At 42.4% G+C, this 23962-nt stretch overlaps 1 protein-coding gene across 6 annotated transcripts in view; it reads right to left on the bottom strand.

Annotated features, from left to right (window-relative positions):
- TBC1D30 (TBC1 domain family member 30) overlaps window positions 1–23860 on the bottom strand; it is a 53110-nt gene extending 29250 nt beyond the window's left edge. For 3 of the 6 annotated variants that reach the window (XM_064419387.1, XM_064419389.1, XM_064419388.1), the window contains exons 1-2: window positions 23286–23860; window positions 20851–21015 (exon numbers count right to left, since the gene is read on the bottom strand). In XM_064419387.1, the coding sequence (XP_064275457.1) occupies window positions 20851–21015; window positions 23286–23538 (418 nt within the window). In that variant the 5' untranslated portion in view covers window positions 23539–23860. Of the gene's footprint in view, window positions 1–646; window positions 986–20850; window positions 21016–23285 lie in introns of those variants that run through there. The other 3 variants (XM_064419390.1, XM_064419391.1, XM_064419392.1) reach the window with 3 other exon arrangements.
- Between the last annotated feature and the right edge of the window lie 102 nt (window positions 23861–23962).

Genomic DNA, 23962 nt, shown 5'->3' with positions numbered 1-23962 from the left:
TTTATCAGGAAAGGTTTGGGAAGGCTGCGAGGGGACTTCGGGGAGGGACTGGCAGAAAGCTGAGTCGCCGAGCCCGGGGGAGAGGAGACGGAGGGAGAAAGGCACTAGGGACAGACGACACAAAAGCGCTGCGAGGCGACGCCGGGCGGGAGGAGCACGGAAAGGACCAGGAGATGTGGAGAGCGGAGCGGGGATCCGCGGGCCGGGCGGGACACGAGCAGGAGGAGTCCCCCGGAGCAGAGACAGCGCTGCCTCCCCGCAGGGCCCGGCCGCCCCCGGCCTCCCGCCGCGGCCCAGCCCCGCTCCCCGCCGGGCAGCCTCGCAGGAGGAGTCCCCCGCGGTGCCTCGGCCGCTCCCCAGCCCGGGGCCGGCTCGCAGGCCCCGCTCCCCGCTGCAGGCCGGCGCAGCCCGGGCGGGAGCCCCGCGCTCCGGACACGCCGCCGGCCCCAGGCCGCGACCGCGGCGCCCGGGCCCCGCCGGGGCTGCCGCAGCGGCGGCCGGAGAGGCGCATCTGCCTCGGGCCGGGGCCGCCGCCGGGCGCTGCCCCCGCGCCTACCCGCGGCCCTCATCGCCCGCCGGCCGCCTCCTCCTCTCCGAGCCGACCCCGAGGCCCCGGCAGCTCCCCCCGCCCCGCTAAGCCGCTTACGGGGCGGCAGCCGCAGCCGCAGCCTCGCCCGGCCGGAGCGGGTACCTGGCTCCAAGGTGCACAGCAGGCGCGGCGCGGTCCGGGAGATGCAGCTGCGCTTCTTGAGCACATTGCTGAGGATGGTGCCCACGCCGCCGCCCGAGCTCTGCCGCTTCAGGCATCGCCCCCCGCGCCGCAGCGAGCCCGTGAGCCTGTCCTGCCGCATGGTGCTCGGGGCTCGCCCTAGGGCGGCGGGCTGGGGGGCATGGCGTGCGGGGACCCGCACTGCAGACAGCGAAGTCCGAGTGCCGGAGAGAAGAGGGAGGACAAGGAGAGGAGAAAGACAAAAAGGGAAAAAAAAAAAAAAAAAAAAGCTGTTCCCGCCCACAATCGTAGCATCACTGGCTGAATAAACCAGAAGCCTCTCCTCCTCCTGCTCCAGCACCACCTGGAATGCAGAGGGCGAGGGGACCAGCAGCTCTGCTTAGAAATAAAGGGAGCCCCGGCGGCAGCGGTGGGGCTCAGCTGTGCCCAAGGGCTTCAGGACAGCTGCAGGAGCCCCGGGCTGCACGGAGAGCACCCGACACGGGCAACGCGGACACGGCGCGCCTGACGCCTGTTAACAGGCGGCAGTACTGATGTTCTCCCGAGAATGAAACGAGCTAAATATCCACAGAGAGTCTTCTTCTCATGTGGTACTCGGGCCTACAGCTGGACATATATAGATAATCCTGCTGTTTTTTTTCAAAAAGCTGTCCTGGGAAGGAGTCTGACTAGCACTATGAGACCATGGAGCAGAAGGAGAGCAAAGAGTTTGACAGCATGTCAGTGCCAGGGCAGCCTGGGGTCCTGCTCAGCGACAGCCCCAGCAGCAGCACAAGCAAGCATGCTGCACGGTTTCTGTTTTTCACTCTCCAGCAGTGAGACCCTGAACATCCTCTGCATGAACCGCAACAATCCTCAGCTAAAATAACAGCTTTTCTGTGAATCTACATTGCAACTGCACTTACAAGTAATATGCCATGCACCAAGTAGTTAAAATAAGCTATTCAAAAGCACTTTATTAGATGCATTTTCCAGTGCTATTTGGCTTAAGAGCATCTTAAAAGGGTTTCAGAGATTCTCAGACTAGTGGTTTGATTGACAAGAAGGAAAAGCATTTGAAATAATGATAACTTTTATAACCTAAACCACTCAGCATTTTTGTGGAAGGAGAGCAGATTTATCACACCACATTAGTCAGCCTCAAAGGCCAAACTACCAGAAGTCTCAGTCTACCTGCCAACAACTGCAGCTTTGAAACATTTTGCTCCTTTATTAAAAAGATCAGTCACATTATGAAAAGAGAAAACTGGCAACGGATAAGCAGTAAAGCTAATTATATAAAAGACACATAGTATAAAACACAGAATCAAGCCTCTTTTTAAAATCAGTTATAACTATTTTTAGAAATCACTGTTAAGCTTTCAGAGAAGTGTGATTTTGATCATGCCTCTTTAAATATCTGCTTGGGCTTTGGAGAAAAGTCACTACATTTGAGCTGTTAGCTTGCACTCTGAATAGATAATTAAGTCTGTGTGTCGGTGGTTCTTTTTTTAACAAAGGTGACACTTCCCTGCTGATGTAGATGATGCAAATCACTTTATTTCAGTGCCAGCTGGAGATGATGATTTAGTGGTTAAAGCATCAAATTTGAAATCAATTAGTCTCCCTAGGTGTACAGATTGTACCAATGGGACTATAACAGCAACATTTAAATACAGAAATAGCCATATTATCTCTGTAATATTATTCTCCTCTTGCTTGAGCACCTTTTGCAAATAGCACCACATCGTTCTTGGATCATTTCAAGACTGACTAATTCAACACCACACGCTGTTGCCCAAAGTCTCAGAAGCCATAACCGAAGTTTCAGAAACCACTCATTATCCAGACAGTGAGAATCAGACATCACACTAAACTGATTCTCCAATTCTTAAACAATTAGAAACCAGGTCTAAGAAAGATGTCAATATTTAGCTGATGAAGATAACCAGCTCTCAAAATGAGAATTCAGTATTCCCATCATTGCTATTTCTCCTGCTTGTCATCTTGTTTCTACAAGAAAACTGGAAACAATCAGGACAATCATACTGTGACTGGGCACACAGATACTTCCAAGCATACCATTAACGAGCTTTCCCGCACGCCAGCCAATTAACACAATGTTATTCTGCAGGAAAAAGTGCAAAAATCGAACTTCAAGAGACTAAATGAAGAAGCCAAACCATACTAATAGGTTTGATGACTCACTGGATCATTAGTATTAAGTGGATTTTAGATGCAGGGATAAGCTTCCCATTAAGCATAAATGTACATATCTTCAGGGCTGGAACCCAGCTTCTAGAAAAGTGGATGGCACTGGGTTTTAATCACTGATGAGGCAAAGCCTCTAATCTGCTTGTGGCAGGACATGTCGACCATCATGCATCTAGTTTGATCCACCAGTGCATGGAAGTCTGGTCATGTCCACAAGCCCTCACCTGCATTTACTGACACATCAGATGACATTCAGAAAGGATTTTGAGGGGGAAAAAAAATCAAAACATTTGGCTAGGCAAGATATTTCATCTCCAGTATTTTGCAATAACCAACATAAGACTTTGCTTTTTTTCCTCCCACTGTAGGAATACATGAACTCAACACAACAGAGTCACTTACTGAAAAACCTTACCTCCTCATCTGGTACCTTTTTACAATCTTACCACCATCTGCCACACATGCCATTTTAAGGCCAGAATTAAGAATACTATGTGTATTCTTGTTCCTTTGTTGCAATCAAAGTTGGGATGGTCAGTCCCAAGATCAGCGCCAGGTTTTGACCAATTTATTTATCTTAAACCTCTCCATTCCTTAGTCCACTTGTGTCTGCACTGGGACAATGAGGTAAAACACAGGCTGCCAGAAAGGGACAATGAGTACAAACAGATGGGGCAGCAACAGGAACAGAAGGACAGGCAGCAGAAATGGGGCCACAGAGCAATCTACTTTTAAAGAATCTATGTGTTTGCATGGAGCTTTAACTGCCCAAGCCCATGATCACTAGAAGACACAATTCACCACTTCTGATGTGTGCTAAGAAGACTGAATGTAATTAAAAGATTAAAAATGGTAAGATATCTTCAGCTGGGTCACTGTAGCTCATGAACTCCACATCCTACCCTTTATTTCACAGAAAATTGCAGAGACCTCTCTTAATTCTGATTTGCATCACATCATCCCAGTAAAACAGTCAAAGTCTGAGAAGAAAGTTTATTTGCCACAATTCTCAACACCAATGTCAGCAAAAATACTTGAAATGACAAGTACCCATGAAAAAATATAGTAAATATATTGTATGGTAATACTGTAATATGATTCGTCCAGGACGATTTTTGAAATTACACTTAAACATCAGCACTACATCAGCTGAGGATACAGCAAATATCAGAAAGAAATATATATCAATAGGATAAAGGGGAAAAATGTATTGCAACCACAAGGGAAAGCCTATTATATTGACCAAATCATCACTGCCTGCTAAGCCCCACAGCTCAATATACTACTTTAAAGAGCCCAAAAAACGTATCCAGAAAACGTAACCCTATTACCACAGGGTTTCAAATAGCTCTACAGAAGTTAGCAAATAAACCAACATATGTTTTGACATGTATTGTAGTTCACCATGAGGCTCAAAAGAAAAAAAATATTCCACTTTCAAATGACGGTATACAAGAGAAAACAAATGGAATTAAATATGTCCACATTAGAGACAAGAAAAGGTAAACCAGTCTGAGATTCTCCCAGAAGGCAAAACTATTTTAAATACATTTAGCCCATTAAACCATCTCCACCACTGGGGCACAAAATTCCTATCCTACCCAGTTCTATGCATGTTCTATTATTAAACATCCCCTCTGAAAAAACAGCCTTGCTTCCTTCTGTTTGATCCTAAAAGCCTAAAAAGAAGCACAGCCCACCTGGAGCTTCACACTCCTCCAACGCACAAGATGGAGCCACCTCTGACAGCTTGAAAAGAGGCCTCTGGCTTTTTGGGTCCTTGACACCACAGGGGCACAGGTGTTACAGCAGTGCTACAGCATGAACATAAAAGTTCCCTTGACCACAAAAGCCTGTAAGGTGGCACAGCCCAGCACTCCTCCCACCTGAGCCTGCAAGGGGAGCATCCCCCCTGCAGCACCCACCCTGCTCTGCCCACAGCCCCTGGGACTGATGTGCTGCCTCAGAGTGCAGGGAGTGCACACTGTGATCCACCAGCTACCTGCACCTACCGTGTGGACCACCAGGCACAGAGCCTGAGGCACTGTGCTGTGTATCTGTTTGCAGCACTGCTGCAGGAGCACCTAACAAGGGAGCCTGTGGAGAGATTTGTGTTATGCAGAAGGAGAAACATGATTATGGACTAACAGATTCAGTTCTGCCATCAAGCTGGTTTCTGTTGCCAGACAAACAATCTAGGGTTGTCTTTACTGCACAAAGGATGGTTCCAGAAAAAAATACAAAACCAAATTTTTGCTACTGTATTTGTGCCTAGAGAAGGTTAGTTCTACACACTTGTTGAAAGCAGGAAAAACGGCTCAGGAAAATGGTGCAGTGTGTTCACACATCACAGTCGCATCAACACAGCTGTAATATTTCAAACTTTTTCATTGCATTAGTCATCATTTGTATGACTCTGTACACAAATGTCACAAAGGAGGTCAAGAGCTGGCTATATTAGATATCACAGACAAAAGCTGCAGAGCCAATCCTTGTCTACAAAGGTATTCTCTACAAATATAAACTACACAATGGACAGGAAATAACAGCTATGATTTCCAGGAACAGAGAACAAAATTTATATGATTTAATCTAAGGAAGCATGCAGCCAGTAAAATGTTTCCTCTTCCTTTAGACTTCAGCCACATAACCTTATTACTTATTTCCCCCTTCCAAAACTGAGAGCATGGCAATTACACTTTAATACAGCCTTTTTTTAAAGGAAGCACTAAAACAGCACACATGTTCTTGCTGAGCTTATGACAGAGGAGCTAGGGAATTCTCTTGTTTATAGGTAAGTTATCTGAAAAATAATATTGCTTGCATGTTTTTTAGCCATATCTACTGAGGCCTAATCTAGAGACAATAATTTAAATAGTACTGCTTAGTATGGTATATATCTTTCAACAGGAAATGAATCTACAAGTCTGTAACTCATGTAAGATTCTCACAACTGCACATGTACTACATGATCCTTCAGCCATCACAATCAGGATTCAGCCATGAGAACTTCAGACTGAAGATTCTTTGTTAGGACCTTTAGTTATGGGATTTTTTACCTAATTCTTCCTTTTCCTCCCACACACATTATCCACTCCTCCCTGTACTACACACTTGCATACACTAGGACAGGACTGATGAGAGCCGAAGGTCCCCTCAATAGAGCTAGCATCCCCTGCCCTCAAGTGTAGGTTATAATTTATTCTTTGGGAATGACAGTTACATCTAGTAAGTGTACTTTCAAGCTGAATAATAGTCATATTGCTTCCTGAAATTTCTGGCAGATACACTCTGAGAAGTATGCCAGAGTTTTCCGGCATTAGTGAAAGCAGTTGAAAATATAATACATCTGGAAATCAATTGTGAAAGCAGTTTAGAGCACAATGGCATGGAGCTGCAATGACCAGTTTCCCATCTAGGGAGGCACCGCATTCCTAGGCAGTGACTCAGTGCAGGTAAGGCTGACTGCAGTCCATCAATCCCTTGGATGTTCATAGAGTGGCACAAGATGCTTATGCAATTGGATCACATAGGTGAGTATATGAAAGCCTTCAAGAGCATTGCAGGTTGCTAAAACAGACATACAGATGTGCCTGTAATCCCTCTGAACCTACTCATAACCTCTTTCCACTTGTAGATACATAACTGTGCAAATGAATGAGGAACATGCAGAAATTATATATACTATATAACATCTATATAGTACCAGAGCTACAGGCAGCAACAGCAGAATATCTCCCAGATCTGTACTTGATCCAGGAGAGCAAAAAGCTCCTGTTTTCCCTGAGTTCTTCAAAAAACCTCTCAGCAGTAAGCCAGAAGATTTTCTTAAACCTGTCTACAACATAATGACATCAAGCTAACACTGAATATATTAATATTCAAATGCTTTACTTCACAAATTATTAACTATGTCACCATCACTCACCACCACACCATTAATAAACTTGTATTCTGTAGTGTCTGGAGTTCCTAGGTCAAACTAGTTTTGAGAATAGAAGAATTTAATTTGCTGATAATACAGCAACGCTGAGCACACAAGTGACAGCAACTAATGCCAATGGGCTAGGTGCAAAGGGTGTCTTATTTCACTCCAGGCCCATCACTGGGAATGGACTCTTCCCAGAGCTTAAAATGAGAGAATTAAAAGAATTCCAAAAAAGTAGGAACTGACTCATGTTTTTTAAACATCATGCAGAACAGATCACAGACACCTCAAATATTTCAGAAAAAAATCAAAAACCTTACTGACATTACAAAACGGATGTGATGTGGAAACTTTTAACATATGGTTCAATAGCTACGCTGAAAGAACAAGGCAGAGATTTAACTCAGAACTGTCTGTGGGGGAAACAAAAAGGAGCTTAGACTAATTTTGCTTGATCACAAGACAGCAGTTCACTTTATTATGCCAATAATAGAGGACAACAAACTTACACAACTGAGTATGCCTGATATACTATTAAAGCTATCTGTATTCACTGCAGCGTCTGTAAATCCTGACTCTGGGCTTCAGCACTGTTGCTACAGGAACTGCACAAGTACAGCAAAACCTCAGACTGCCTGCTTCAAAAAAAAAAAAAAGAAAGAAAGAAGACAAAACACATTACCAGACAGAGAAGTACAGGTCAACAGCCAGATGATATTGAAAAGCAATAGTGGACATAGCTCTTAACATAAGAGCTGCTACTGTTTCCATTGCCTTCATGGCAGAGATGAGCTCCAAGGGACACACCATGAATGCACAAGGTCAATGAGACTGCTAAGAGATGAGGTTTTAATCATCAACATGCTCAATATGGTGAAACATCTATTAAAAAAGTCAGCATGAGGGGAAATGGAAAATGTACTTGTTTTAAAACACATGTGGGATGGAGGTAGGAGGCAGAAACCAAGCTTGTATACTAAGCAAGAAATTATAAGGATGGGACAACAGAGAAAAAAGTAGGTTGTGAAGAGTTTTGGATATGAAAGCAACAAGAGGAAGACAGACTAGATCTACAATGACCATGAGGAAAGTACACACACTTGCATTCATGAAAACATATGTACAAACACTGAAACAGATGATTAATCCAATGCTGAAGTCCACTTTATGTTTAATTCTTTGTTTATATATATGTTGTCTTCCAAAAGGAGAAAAGCACACCCAGCAAAAAATAAGCTTACAGAAGCTTCCAGATTGCTATGTTCCACGTGCTTCTAACAAGCTCTTAATCAGAGAAAAATGATCGATAAGTGGATAGGTATTTCCATGTTGTAAAATTGGCTGTGTGTCTGTAATTCAACAACAGCATCTACATTTCTTATTATATTTTTTTAAAATTTTGTTCAAATGCATAAGTAAACTCTGAAGCTATAATTGTCACTTGAGGAACAGTGATGAAGAAAATAAAAGGAGGGGGAGAATCAATCTACATTACTTATTGCCTTCACATGCCAACAGCAGCAGTAAAGCTATAGTAGATAGTTGCATCTTGTGAGCAAGCTAAAAGATGTGTCATGCAAGCACAGTTAAAGTAACAATATATTTTAACTGCTGCAGTAACCAGCAACATAAAGTCCAAAGATAACAACTGGAATAAAAGTCACAGCAATGCTTACATGGCCTGTAAAATATAGAGACAACACCTTTTAAATTAAATATGAAGTAATGAATGGAAGTGAGGCTTAGGAGAGCAAATTACCTTCTTTTTGTCAGAAATTATTTGTATCTACAAAAGAAATTCAAAACATTATTTAGGTAAGGCATATATTAAGATGAGAAATTGTTGAAGAGGCCTATGTAATAAAATATTGCTGAAAAGCATGATTATAGAAGTTAAGAAATGTTTCCTAACCTTGATAAACAATATGAAGTAAATGCATATCTTGGCCAGTACTCACACTCCAGAATCCTGCTTAAATGCTACATGGTAATTTAAAAAAAATAAGTCATCAACTCAGCAGAAAAATGAATGCAATGCATGAAAAAAAGAATTCTGACAGGTATGATTTGTAGTTATGCTTAAGATGATATTGCAGAAAAATGGAGGTCACAGCAGGTCCCAGATCTAAAATTGAACTTCTCTTTCTTTATTAGAATCTGATTATTTGCTTAGCACCTAGCATACAAATTGAATTTTATAGTGTGAATCACCAGCTTCATTGATCTGAACTGCTATTTCAGAAACAGCAGGATTTTTATCTGCCCAGCATAAAGAAAAAAAGCAGAATGATCCTATATCCCCAAGACAAGATTTATCCACAAATAGAACACTTGGAAAGATTTTAGATTAAAAATTAATTGCCAAAGTTTAAAAAAAGTATTAATGACAAAATCTCTTTGCTTTGGGCCAGGAATTATTATGGAAATGGACCACATTTATACATAGAAATTTTTATACATTGATTCATAGTTATTTGCAGTAATGCTAAGGACATGCAGCAAAGACTAGGTTCAGCCCATGGAAGGCTTCATTAGACATGTAGCAAAGAGCCAGGCTGTCCTGCACTGCCCAAGGATAAGAGTCCAGGTTCCAGCACGGATCTTCTCTCCCAGCACACATGGCCTCCACAGAACATGACCCTTTCTGGACCGGGGAATGCTGCTGGCTCCTGGAGAAGCTCATTAAAGCACCATAGAGCTCTTGGAACCACAAACCTTGATCAGTCAATAGCAAGGCCTGCACCACCACTCCAGGCTTTTGATCATGTATGCATTGGTTCCCATTTGTAGATGCCACTGGTTCCATAAAGAAAGTTTTGCATGTACATGAAGCTATTGCAACCCCAAGTCCTCCAGACCAGCTAATTCCCTTCATCTCCCAAGTGGGCTGTAGCTTCACAGAGCATACTCTCCAAGTTCTGGAAACAGAAGCAGCTAGCAGAGCAAAGGAACCTCAAACCACCACCTCCACTTTCCAAAAAATACTCATAGCCATTTAAGCAAGTTTGACATAGAGTTTTTTAAATGAAGTTTGTGAGATGAAGAGGAGAAAGTAGTTATCAGTTCCAACAGCATTACTACTCAAAGATTTTAGACTCAACAGCTAAATGACAAAACTTCAGTTCATAACTTATGCTTACAGGGAAGTTTATTGAATTGGATGTGTTTAGGATTAATCAAAGGCTCATTTAGTACTGAAGCCTAGAGCCATTAAAATTGATTTTGAGCATGTTCACCACCACACAAGCACGAGTTTTTGGCTAACAGCAAAGCTCTGACTATTTACTTACTATTGCATAGCTCAGGACAACTCATATAATTTCTTTAAACATGTGCTTCTTCTGCCAGCCTTCAAGTAGTCTTGTCTCATTAAGTTTGTTTTTCAGAGTCTCATACCATCTATTTGTCCAGTGATATGTAGTTTGTCCAGCTCAATAGGTACCTGACTTGTAGACCTCTCTAGATATTACTATAAATATCAGTAATATTCAGCTCTTCAGATTAATATACATTAAAAAAAATCTGTACATTGATTACCTCCCCACTCTGACTTCCTATTTATTTTCACTGTATAATTATTTTTCCTTCAGGATCTAAGTTCCAATAGCTATTTCTGCCAATGAGCATTGGATACGACTAGAAATTAACAATAACATGTTGGGAAAAAAAAACGAAACCCAAACAAACAACAAAAACCACGCAAACACACACACAAAAATAGAATGTTAGCTATTAATGATGCCTAATCCAGCCCAAGAACCAAAAACTGTTCATGGTCAGTATTTGGCCATATGTATTGGGATGGGAAGGAAAACAAGCTGATCAGGTTCTGTGATTTTAGGAAGTTACCAATAATTTATAGGGAACTAAATTTAGAAGATGTTTCCCTGCTGACAAAACATAGCAAGAAGGTTCCAAATTTTACTAAGAAAAAGATAAATGATAGGCTTGTAAGTAAGATGATCTAAGGTGGAGATGGAACACAGCCTTGACTTCTCTGGCAAATTTCATGGGTACGTGAGGAACACTCATTTACTGCTCAGTAAATCAGATTCAGGCTATTAACAGCTTCAAGGCAAAAAATATTTTAAAAATCTGAGATTCACATTTAACTCTTCCTTCAGAGCTGCTCCAGTGCAGAATTATAAGCAAGACTATTGATCCACAGACTAAGTTCCACAGCCCACTTTTCTAGCATCTTGTTTTTAAACACCAAGCTATCTCAAAGCTGCAGAAACATAGCTGCTGGCAGTGCCTGATGCTCCATAAATCAGTCTATTCCTAGCACTAATTATCCCAAGCAGCTGTTATCCTCCATTTGATCTTCAGTATCCAGGAAATCTTTTCTTCAAAGGCTAATGCGACCAAAGAATGTTTAGCGTGTACCATTTGGAGATAAAATGCATCTGTGTTACTTAAAGGCAATAGACTCTGTTGGTTATTTTCACTGAAGCCCCATTAACCCTCCTATAAGTTCACAATGTTTGGTGTTGGTTTTTTGTTGGGTTCTTTTTTTTTTTTTTTTTTTGGAAGAGAGCATTTCAGTAGGAAAAAGAACAGCATCGTTTCTTGTACAGAACTGTAACCCCCAGCAGAATAAAAGAAAAGCAGTGCTCAGCTAGACAAGTGTGAAAGACTATGCATAAAATCTAAGAGAACTTTTTCTCTCAGGCTGCTTCCACATCCAAAAGCTTGTCAGAAAAAGATTAAAGACTGAAATGATATGATATTACAGTTATGCAGCTCACACAGCCACCCCTGCTGTGAGCTTATACGCACAAACCCTTACATCTTGATTGTCCAACATTTGCCACAGATGCTGTGGCTCTCACTACCGGCAGGTATTGCAGCAGATCTACCATCAGTTCAGAACTGTAAAGATTTGTCAAATATGAATGTACTCAGGCTCATTTCTCACACATCACTGCTTCCCATGTGGCCTTTGGTACCACTGGTTGTGGAGCCAGCTTCCTTACAAATTGCCAGTTGGTGCAATGAACTCCTAGGTTATAGCCTGGGTGCTCACAACACCTCACAGCAAAGCACAGGAACAGTTTAGCACACAGACATGCAGGCTGAGCCCTTTGCTCAGCTGGGCCCCGTACCCCATTCCTGCCCCCATGGGCAACACTTGCCTGCCCCAGGGCAGACATGCAGCTGCTGGGCTGCAGCAGGATGAGCTGCTTCACACTCTTCCTGAACCTATGTGGTAATTGGCTTTTCATCTCGGTAAATTTAATCACAACAATGCCTGGGTGACTGAATAAAAGCTTCTCCAGTTTTTCAGGGAACAATTAGACAAAAAAACTTTACTGTTGATCAGGTATTCATCTGAATAGCTGCAAATAAGCAGAGGGAACAGCACTGCCTGCCAGTTATTTCTACTGTCATGACTGACTGACAGGGACTGCAGACAGAGAACAGGCTGTTCTGACTTGGTTGTCTCCAAACAGCAGCATCCTTCCCCCAGTATGCCTCCTTAATTTGCGCTAATCAAATCCCACCTTCCAAAGCCACTGCAGTACCAGAGAAATAAGAGATCACTGGTTTGAGAATGACTTTTTGCAGGGAAATTAGTATAGAAATACTACAAGTATTGCTTGATAAGCAATCCAAAAAGCTCCACACACAATCTGTTGCATTAATCCCGATTTCTAATAGTAAGGAAGTATTTTATATAACAAGCACTCTCTAATACATCAACTTCTCATGGCACAGCTGTTATGAAAAGTTTAATTCAGTGGAGTCAAAATTCTACATGCATTACAAAGCTAATCCTGTGAGGTTAACTGTGACTTTGCAACAGCAACAGGATTACTGTTATGCAGAAAAATATGAAGAAGCAGCAAAGCAGTCAGCCTCCAAGTTGTATGCGTACCCAAAATAAACACAATCTCGAGCATAGCACTAACTCAAGCAATTTCATTGTTGTCACAGCTGCTAGCACGCTGACAAAGGATAGTTACAACATCCTACACCAAATGCTGCAGGACAAGAATTTGATCGTGACTCTGTGATCTGTACATCCCTATACCAAACAATCTGCATTTTCTGTTGCAAACTGGGCCTAGATTAAGCAGCCAGATCATTGCTTACAGAATTATTTAATGAATTTACTGTTCAGTTCCATGATAAACAATGAAATCGTTATTCTGCAAAATATTATTCTATGTTGTAACCACATCCAGCTGTTACTATCCGATCAAGTTTCTACATCATTAAAAAAATACTGCTGAACTATTTATTAGGGAGGAAGAGAGAAAGGAAGGGAGGAAAGAAAGAGAACTTTTATAGTTAGATAGTCAGTGGCTGATTCTCTCACCATCTCAGGTGGCCATTGCAGGGTGCACCTTTTATTTTAGAGGCTGAGGCAACTACAGGACACACCTACAAAACATACTTCAGACAGGCCAATTTAGCCACTACACCTTCACCCCAGATGTCTGCCATCTCCCAGGGCAAGCATTCAAAGTGGGGTGAAATGGAAGGCTGCAGGAGCATGGCTATTCATTTCACAGGGCCACAGCTTATTCAGAAGTGGGACACCACAGCTGGATGACCAGGGTCTCCCAGGTCTCAGCACACTGCTGTGGGTGAAGCATATGTCTCAGAGCAGCCACCTGTTTCTGTGTGAAGCACATCTGGGGCCAAGTTTGATGCTCAACAGGCAGAAGTGAACAGGCAGCTGAAGGCTCTCTCTTCTCAGAGACAAGTGCCCTGAGGTCAGCTGCTCATCCTGCTCAGCTTCCACCTAGCCCTGAACCCCCAGCATTTCCCTTTCTATGGAAAATCTCACCCCTCCAGACACAGCAGCTCACTGAACTGGAAAGTGACTGGCAGCAGTGAGCCAGAAGGCAGCACTCTCCTCAAGGACACAATGATCTCTTAGTCAGCAGGCTCCACACTGTCCCCAGGAACTGACCAGCAGCAGAGACCCCAGCTCTGAGTGCAGCCAATTCCCTAAAAACAGTAGCATGACACTTAAAAGAAAAAAGTGCCAGTCAGGTGCAGTCTTATCCCCTGTGCTAATACTGAGCACAGCCCAGAGTCACTTGAAACAGACTCCCAGGGCTTTTAATAAAGGCTATCTTGTCTCTGTCTCCTGACTCTAGTCAAAGCAGCCACCAAGAGTTTGCTTAGTTAAATCCTGAAGAATATAGCTGAAGGAGCCCATGATAAAAGCCATTTGCAAGAACTGTTCAAATTTTAGCCAATTATGACATGGTATTTGTTCTGAGGAAGTTGGGAAGTCCTTTTAGTAGACATAAGACACTTCAGTGGTGAGAGTTCGGGACACAGTAGTTAGGAAAGTACATGACACAGGAAAGTAAGTATTCATATAACGTTACCCTACAGACTCAGAAGGAAAACATATGGTTTGAAATGCATGTGGGCTCCTCAGCTCCCTAACCAGCCTGGCAATCCCAGGCTAAACAGCTTGGGAGTGAGCTGCAGAGACGGCTTGCTGAATGTTCCCAGGAGGATCTCTGCAATATAGTTGGTTGAAAACACTTTAATGGAAAGGTCTGACATAAAATATCAGTTTATGGAAAGCAAAGTCCTTCACAGCAAAATGTCATCTTTGACAAAAATAGATTCCCAAATGCTAAAAGCATGATTTTTAGGATTAAACATTTTATCATCTTACTTGAAAATAGCTCGTTACATAATATGAAATTAAAAAGGCATCTGAACAAAGCATTTTAGTTTGAAATGCAAACTTTCAGATTTTTGCTTCATAAGCAATTGACTTTTGTGAGTGGGTGTTTTATTTCATGCTGGAACAAGATATTTTAGTTACTGTATCCTTAAAGCAGAATTTCCCTCAAAAGTGAGGATTCCATGTTCTAATATAACACCCCAAGCACTCAGTTCTTGGCACCTTTTGAATCTGATATTCTGCGGTGACACAGACCACAAGAACTTCTCGGCTGATATATGACCAAATTAGACAGCAAATCCAGCCTCTTTCTTTCATGGAAAATGGAAAGAAAAACATTATCTTTTCAACACCAGAAAAGTAAAGAAACTTTACTTCACCTTAGGAGTTAAGAAACTGAAATTAGCCTCAAAGTGGCCTTTGAGAGGCATCAAATCTGCACAATCACACAATTTACCAGGTTTGTAAGGAAACTGACTGCACAGTTTGCCAGTTTAGAATTGATATTACAGCTTTGTTTTTACAGCAAGAGAAGATAGCAGTCAATTTAAATATTTTTACTTATCCTGACAAGGGCTTCTGTTGACTCACACACCAGCCAGCATTCTGGGGCTAGCACAGATCATCCTGAGGAGGTGACTGGAGACAGTGCCCTGGGGTGGCCTCTCCCCCAGGGCTTACCAACACTACTGAATGTCAAGTGATCAAAGAGGTCAAAATTCATTATTTGCAAGATCATACTCTGTGTTCACATCCCATCAGCAGCACAATTACACTTGAAATCTGGGTACTACCTTGATAGTTCTCTAGAAGAATATCCTGTGAGAGGGATGGGACACAGCGCTACACCAGAACTTCACTGACTTGCTGCTCTGTTAAAGTACTCCCCAAGAACCAGCATCCTGGCTGTGCTGCTCAAAGACCAGTTCCAAGATGATATTCTCATCCAAAGAAAGTAACCATGGAATTCACTGCCTAAAAACTCCTTGGGATTGTTCTGTTAGTGATTAGTTGTCAGTCTGTGCTCCACACAGCTGTTATTATGTTTGACAACACTCAAACTCTTTCCTAGTCTAACATATACTCTAAATACACAATCTAATTTATATCAGCAAATACTAAACATGACACACACCTACTTATTGAAACATTTCCTAATGCCCTGATGCACATCAATGAAGGTTGCAGAAGGTTTGCAGTTCTTCTCCTCCAAGCTTAATGTTAAAAGAAAAGTAATTCTTCTCAGCCCAGGCTCCAATTGCAATTGAACAAGCTTTCAGATTTTCCAGAATCTTTGCTGGCTGAAGCTGAAAAAAGTACGTTAGTCAAATGGCATTTAATATTATATTAATCACTATAGGTGGCTCTTTTGAAGGGCTCTTCTGTAATATTTTCCGAAATTACACAATTTATTAATAATTCTGGGTAACAGTGAACAAGTCAGTTCGGAGCACACTTAGATCTAAAGCCATTTTACCTTGTGCATGCCCATCCCAAGGGACCAGCAGGTGAAATTCACCATCCAGATCAAAAGAACTCCTGCCCAGTGGCCCAGTGCAGCTGATGGACCAAGCACACAGCTACCATCCCCACTGAGCCAAGGTCTAGCATCACTAAATACAGATTATCTCCTTTTCTAACTGCTCCATTTACCTCACTCTTGGCAAACCAGCACAGAACGGATCAGAAAATCCTCACTAACCAGTACCCAGCCCACCTCCACTAAACTGCCATAGCAGCAATATTCACTGAGCTATTCAAGTCTTCATAAGAAATAAAAAAATCAAACCAGAGCAATTGGGGTGTTCCAGGTTAAAGCATATTTATACAACTGCAACAGCTCATCAAACAGTACAGAGATGTCAGTGGGAAGAGACAGATGAGTCACAGGCAAAATTTGATATGCATGCATTATTACATATGTACATAAGTACTTGCCCAATGTTGCAAGATACCTGAACCAGAATGAAGTCAATCACCAAATCACAGAATACCAGGTTGGGATACCTCGGGTCCAAGGGACCTCAAGGATCATCAGCTTTTCTCAACAAAAGCATGGTCTAGACAAAATGGCCCAGCATCCTGTCCAGCCAAATCTTAAAAGCATCCAACATGGAGGAATCCACCACTTTCCTGGGGAGATTATTCAGTGGCTGATTGTTTTTATTATGAAAAATTTTCCTCTCCTTCAGGAACCTTATCAAGTTGAAGTTCAATCAAATCAATATTAGCTGTGTCCACACTATATTGTGTTAAAATTGTTCTTACATCTTTAACCAAACTTTTATCCTATGAACTAAAAATTGTGAATTTCTGGCTTGGTTTTGTAACCATTTTGAGGGAAGAGGAGGGATAGAGAAAATGGGCAAGTAGATATTTAGTACATGCAGTGTTGTATTGGGCTTTTTGTTTTATTAGTAGGTTTATGGTTTGATTTGTGATTTGGTGGTTTTTCTTGGTGCTGTTTTCCTTTTGTCTCCACCTTTTCCCAGTTATTTCATCAGCCAGTTTCTAGTTTCTATTTCTCCAAATTTTAGCTGTTTATTGAAATCGCTTTTCCTCCCTTGGAATTATATTGGTTCACTGCCATTATCTCTGCCTAGATTTTTACTCCCAACTCTTCTGATTTGTTGAAAGTTGTGCCTACCCCTGAGACCTGCCCACACTTATAAGTCTTTGTTTGCCCCTTGATCGGGGTCCCGGGAGAGGAAAAGGGGAAGTTTACCATCAAATAAAGTTTCCCTGGGACCTGTGTGCACTGCCTGTGTTTTATATTGCGCTGAAACAATTGACAACTGGGATTCAACGGAGCTCCAGGGGGAACCTGCCGCCCTCCCCCTCTTATCATCAGCTAGCCAGGGAAAGAGAAGCGGCAATGCAGGAAAAAGACAAGGAAGAACAGCTGAAGGAGACCAAGGAATACTGTGAAGAAAACTCAAGGACAGGGAATGGCCTGGGTAGACACTGCAAGATAGACAATATGCACAGATGGGGAAAATGGAAGAGAGCTGAAAAATTCAATATTTAAAGATTGGTTCATGTAAGAAAAGCTAATAAGGCATTTGGCAGGGAAAAAAAAATAAGATGGGACAGGACACAGAGCTGCAGTAGGACTGAGAGAAGGGAATGAGGAGACAAACCCCAGAAATTTAATCTAGATGTATGACTACTTTTGCATGTCTAAGTTGCACTTTTCCAGCTACACATGGTAATGGGATCTTGCTCAGTTCTCTCCTAATCATGCATCGTGCAAATAACATTAGGCAATGCTTTCCCAGTTTCTTCTGAGTTCCATTCCCTGTGAGAAAAGTTGATGCTATAGAGACAGTAACTCATTCTCAGAAATTGAGTAGACTTACAACTCAGCCTTCTAGCAGGAAACTGTTCATGCTCAGGGGACATATAGGGGACAAATCTGTGCCCAGATGATGCCAGTTCATTCTGCCTTTCTGTCCAGTTAGCACTCTGAGGCATAACCCTCTGAATTTCTGTAGTTGGATTCCAAAACGTTCAGTTCATTTAGTCAGGAGCTTCTGAATAGCTTTGACAACCATGTGGGAATTTATGACCTCAGTTATAATCAAAAGCCATTTGTCACTGTTTTCCATCTATTTCACATAAGGAAACTAATATTTCCTTTGCGAGTAACATTTATTTGACAATCTGATTCTAAACCTTTTCATCCAGTTCTTGTCTGACCACATTTGTAAAGCATTTCCCTTCATGTTTAAGGATGGTTGATAGCTTATCATCCTTATCAGAACCAGGGATACACCTCTAGTTCTGCACAAAATAAAATATTCTGTCTCCCTCTACTGGCTCTGCATTAAATCAAACCAGAAAAAGAAAAACTAGAAAGTAAATGTTTATTGTTATCTTAGAAAATTCCATACAGAAGCAATGCTCAAATAACATAAGATTAATACGTTAGCCATAGCTTCTAAACAAGTATCACAAGAGAGAATACTAAGGATCTTTCTGAACACAGCATGAGACCCATTTAAAGTTATTACAGGTACATAGCACTACCACAGCTATGACAGAGAAATTATTTATATAGCTGGGAAATTTTCTACTAAAATTATCTCTTCATTAAAAATACAAGAGAATATGAATGAACTTTCTTTTCTGTAACTTCAGCTTATTTTGAATCAGATTTAAGCATTCCTGCGTGCTTCCAGCCAGACTGACTTGCAATTAAGCTGGATGTTTTTGCTTCTAAATAAATTATAGATAATACATGGTTTTGGTTTGGGTTGTTTGTTGGTTGACTTTTGGGTTTGCTTTAATTAAAACCAATCACAATTTGTGATTGAAGGAACTTCTGGTTTGTAATTTGACCAGTCAAGATATATTTAGTAATGAAAGCAAGCTGTCACTATATAAAATACAAGAGATGTCTTTCATGTACTCTTTAGATGACAGCTGCAAAACCTCATTGTTTTTTACTGAATTCTGCTTTCCTCAAATGATGTAATTAAGTGCATAAAGCACTTTGTTTGTTTCTTATATCAACTTGAAATATTTCATAATGCTTCCAGACAAACATATATCTTTTCTTATCCCAAATAAGTCAAAATCACAAGAGTAAGAGAAACAAGTACCATGTCTGCCATGAGGCCATCACTGTGATTTCTTTCTTACTAATTTTCTTCATTGGAGAATTTACTTAAATTTGGGTTAAAAAAGCATTATTAAAATGAAACTCTTCATTCATATAATCTTACAAACCAGAAGTACTGCATGGTGTACTGATTTTATCATGTTTTTTACAGAGGAATTTATCATTCCTTTAACAGTCGTGAACATTCATGTGTCCAACCAAAACACATTTCACTCTGCAGTGAATATTATTTTCTATGGTTATACCTTTTTGAATGCAAAACAAGCACCACCTGCTAAGGACAAGGGTTGGCAACACAATGAGAAACACAGTAAGTTATGAAGCCAGCACAGGTCTAAGACTGGGGAGTCAATGGCTCCCTGATTTTGCCCATGGCTCCCTGCAAAACTCACAGATCCTCAACTTTCAGACAATGAACACAGTTTTGAGCATAGAGTTTTTAAACAGTTTTTTTCTATCTGTTGAATCATCATAAAAATTATGTCAGAAAACAAGAGATCAAATTTATCAGCCCTGTAATTTCTGAACTAACTGAAATTACCACTAGGAGTTAATTTGTCAAGCAGTAATCAAAAAGGGTCAGCTGGAATTTCCATCTTTTCATGAAACAGTATTTGTTTGCAATTGGTCTGTATAAATTGCTTAATGGTAGGATTCAAACAGCTGAATGTGAACTTGAGGTTCTGTGAACAGTTATGTGAATGTGAACAGTTCTACCTCTACACAGAGATTCCACTATGTGGGGAAAAAAACATTCAGAATTTACAGTCAAATCTCCTAAATATGTAGAGGATGCAAGTAGTCTCATTTAAAAGGAGGCTATAGTATACATTTCCATACTGGTGGCACGGAGGCCTTGGTTATCAAGCTGATGTTAAGGAAGGAGTTTTTGAGAAGAAATGTGCCTACACAGTAGATGACAGCCAAGAACTTTCATGCCAGGTTTAAGTAAAACAAAGGAACATTTTTAAATGCTTAAAAATTAAGTTTCACATTAATACACAAGCTCTTATCTTGACTACATTAGCACATGCCACTACAGTAAAATTATTTTATTATAATCTTTACATGCACCTCAAAGCTCCTACAGACATTTTTATGAAAAGACCATGCTTTATTTACTGTACCTGAACATTTCTGTACCTGTCACGCTGCATGTTAATGAAAAAATAAGATGGAACATTAGGTTATTTTCACATGTCCTTTCCAAAGGCATAATTTCTATTTATTTATATATGATGTTACATGAAGTTTTACTTCAGAAGAACTACCAAAAAGCACTTCAGTCTCTCTTAAGATGACAACCTTGCCAAGTCAAATAAAAAGGTTTTACTGTGCAGGCAAAAAAAGGCTAAACAATTAAAGAACAACATTTCTTCTCTTTCCCACGCAATCTCTCAGAAACCCCCAAAACACTGATGCTGATAAAGGGCTTTGAGGGAAGTAGGTTTGCTTTTACTAATACTCTTCACCTTGGATCAACTTGGTAGAAAGGAGTTACACAGAATTAACAGCTGAGGCTACAGCAGTTTACCCAGCTGAGCTGGTTGAACTTTGCCTGCTTCCAGGTACTACTGACATCATTAGGAGCCAGTCATAACTAAGGAATAGCATAGCCTGGCCTCTTGACTTTAAATTGAGTGTGAGGGTTTAAATGAAACACTGCCCACATTAATGAAATAAACTATTTACACTAGTACACAGAAAGTACTTACAACGTTTCTGGGAAACTGCCTGTAAACAAGCTGTGACAATGTCGCAGTTCTTCTGCACTTTTTGTACAAGCCTGTCTTTCTGCTTCAGAAGACGGAGCAACTTTGCTGATTGAACCGAAATTCTGTAAGTCAGTTCTCGTTTTATAGTTGTTAATTCATCAACATCTGCCAACAAGCAGAGAAAACAACTTCAGTACATGCCAAAAGATTCACAAACAGCTTATTGTAGTTGACACGCAAAGGCACTTGCCCCACAGACATTTACAAATACAAGCTTTCTATAAATGACAAGTTCTATTGACTGGGGCAATTCCCATTTATAAGCACTTTCAGAATCTGAGCCAAAGTCTTTAATTTTCTTTTAAACAAAAGTATTTTGATATATTACACAGAGTATCAATCTTAACAACTGTGCTGTTTTAAACTCCTAGGAACGTGACAGATATAGACAGAATTTATTGATAATAGTGCAACCAGGGGATACAGTATCTTTTTTAAATACAGTATCTTCCAGAAGCTGCCTGGACAAGATATACATTTGTAACAGACAAGGGAACATGTTCAAGCAGCTGCCTTCAAAGCTACAAATGCAACTTCAGAATAAGCTCTAAGTGGGAAATTCTTTCCACTAAGATGCAACTAGATGACTACAGTTATGGCCTCGGTTATCTTTACTGGCCAATTATAGTGCCACAAGACCCCTTCAGTTCACCAAAATGTCTCAGTTTAGTTCTAATATTCCTGTTGTCCCCCCATGAGGTGAGTTTCAGGACCAGAAAAGGGAGTTGTTGGGGAGATGTCTAAAGTCCATTAATTTTTCTGAGTCCTGTGCTCTGTTCTCAGATGCTCCCCCCACCAGTGAAATCCTGGGTCTTGCCTATCACTTGCCGACCTCTTCAGCTCCTCCCTGTAACAGCCTGGTACAGCTTGTCACCACCATCTACACAGCTGCCTGCCCCCTGCAGCTAACTTTTCAAACTATCACTTTCAGTGCAACCCCTGTCCCCTGACGCTGGAAAGAAAATCAGTCCAAAAAATCCATTCTTCAGTAACCTGCTCTAATGAGAAAAATACATAGGCATCCAGGAAAAGCAGCTATCAGTGGGATGGTAAACAGCTCAGCTCATGGGGCAAAGCTTTTTCAACAATTCTGGAGAGCTTAAAGAAAAGGACAAATTAAACTGAAATGACCATCAACCATGGGCTAGTGACAAATATGATTGCAAGGACAGGGGAGCCGCTGAAAAAACAATTCTGTATTTTACAGCCACTGCACTGTTTCAGCACCTGCTGCTCAGATGCAATTCCCAGCCACCTGTACCAGGCAAGGTAATTTAAAACTAGATCTATGGATTTGAAAGAAAAAAAAAAGTTGCATTTGTACTAATTTATACCACTGGAGTTGTCTGGTGAGTTTTACTCTTTTCCACATGTGCCACTTTGCTGTGCCAGTAAAAAAACCAGTAACTTGGCAGCAAAACTCATGAGTTGAAGCACCACAAAATATATTTCTGAACAAGAAAATTTCCTGTTGTCACAGGTTGCCAAAGGACACACAGAAGAACTTGAGCTACATCCTAGTAACATCAGAAGGCGTGTCATCTCATTAGGAAGCCAAACACGGAAGCAGATAGCTGTTTGTACAGCTCTGGAAACCAGGCATATTTAGTCACCTCTTGGGTTTTTTCCTCATCAAAAGCAAAAGTGATTAAACATCAGGAGACAAGAGGCCTTTGTTCTCTTTTCCTCTTCATTGGATCAACTTGGAGTTGCACGTCTCAGTCGTTCACAAACATGCACTGTTGAGGCTACCTAACTTTCATAAGAATTCTTTGAAAATTTCATTTAGATTCTCACTGACTCCAGCATTTACATTTCTCATTAATTACATTCCTTTTTTTTTTTTTTGGAAGACATGCCGACCTCCAAATAAGCTTTATGGTTGTCTAGTTTAGTTTATGTCCAGTAGAACTAAAAGGCTCTGAAAAGAACTCTTATGATACTGTATGTGTAGCATATCTAGTAGATTCAGAAAATAAGGACTGGGTGAAAAAAAAAGGAGGAAAGAAAGGATAAAGAAAGAAAATAAAGAAACTGGATATTTATTCATTACTGTAAGTGGAGAAAAGCACCAAACTCGCAGAAACACAAAAGCTTAGGCAGTCTGTCACAGAAACTAGTAGCAGACGGTCCTAATTCGGCTCCTAGGGCACCTGAAACAAAAGACGTGCGAATAGCACAGGAGGCCCTAATCCAAAGGAGCTCTCAGCAAACAGCACGTGGGAAGCTTCTGGAAGCCAGGGCCATGCAGAAAGCCTGGAAATGGACGTGTATACACACACAGACACGTGCGCGCAGGCACGGGGCACCTTCGGGCCGGACTGCCCCGCAGGCACAGAGCAAAAGCGAGGCGGCAGGGGCGGGGCGGGCTGTACCTTTCAGCCGCAGGTACTTGACCTGGCTCGGCCGCTGCTGCAGCTCCCGGAGGGCGCGGGAGCGGGCGCTGCCCGAGGGGCCGGCCGCCTCGGCGGCGCTGTACAGCTCGGTGAGCAGCCCGCTCACCAGCGACGAGGTGCGGCTGGACCGGCCGCTGCCGGGACCCGCCTCGTCCTCGTCCTCCTCCTCCTCGGCCAGGCTGTCGGCGCTGCTGCCCGCCCTGCCGCCCGCGCCGGCCTCCACCGCATCCATCTTCCGCGCCGCCGCCGCCGCCGGGTTCCGGGCTCGGCGCGGCCCACGGTCCCCCGCCGGGGAGGGGCGGGCAGGGGAAGGGGAAGAGGCCGGAGAGGCCAGGCAGGAGCGCCCGCCCGGCTGCGCTCCCTCCCCGCGCACCGTGGTAGAGGCCGGGGCGGGGGCGCTGCACCTGCCGGGGGCGGGACCTCGCTCCGCCTCGGGGCGGCGGCACCGGGCGCGGTACCCGGGCGCTGTGCGGCTGCCACGGCGGTCACCGCCGTCCTGCCGACCTCTGCTCCTGCTCCCCCGCTGGAGGGGCGGCCAGGTTTTGCCAGCAGTTCAGTACCTGTGCTGTGGGCGGTCCCCGTGACACCGCCTGCAAGCCGGAGCGGATGGCGGGGCCCGCACGGCCGCCAGAGCCGGGCTGTGGCCGCGGCACCGA

Source organism: Passer domesticus, chromosome 5 (genome assembly GCF_036417665.1).
Source record: "Passer domesticus isolate bPasDom1 chromosome 5, bPasDom1.hap1, whole genome shotgun sequence".
Taxonomy (NCBI): Eukaryota; Metazoa; Chordata; class Aves; order Passeriformes; family Passeridae; genus Passer; species Passer domesticus.
This window is presented reverse-complemented; position numbering and strand designations above follow the sequence as displayed.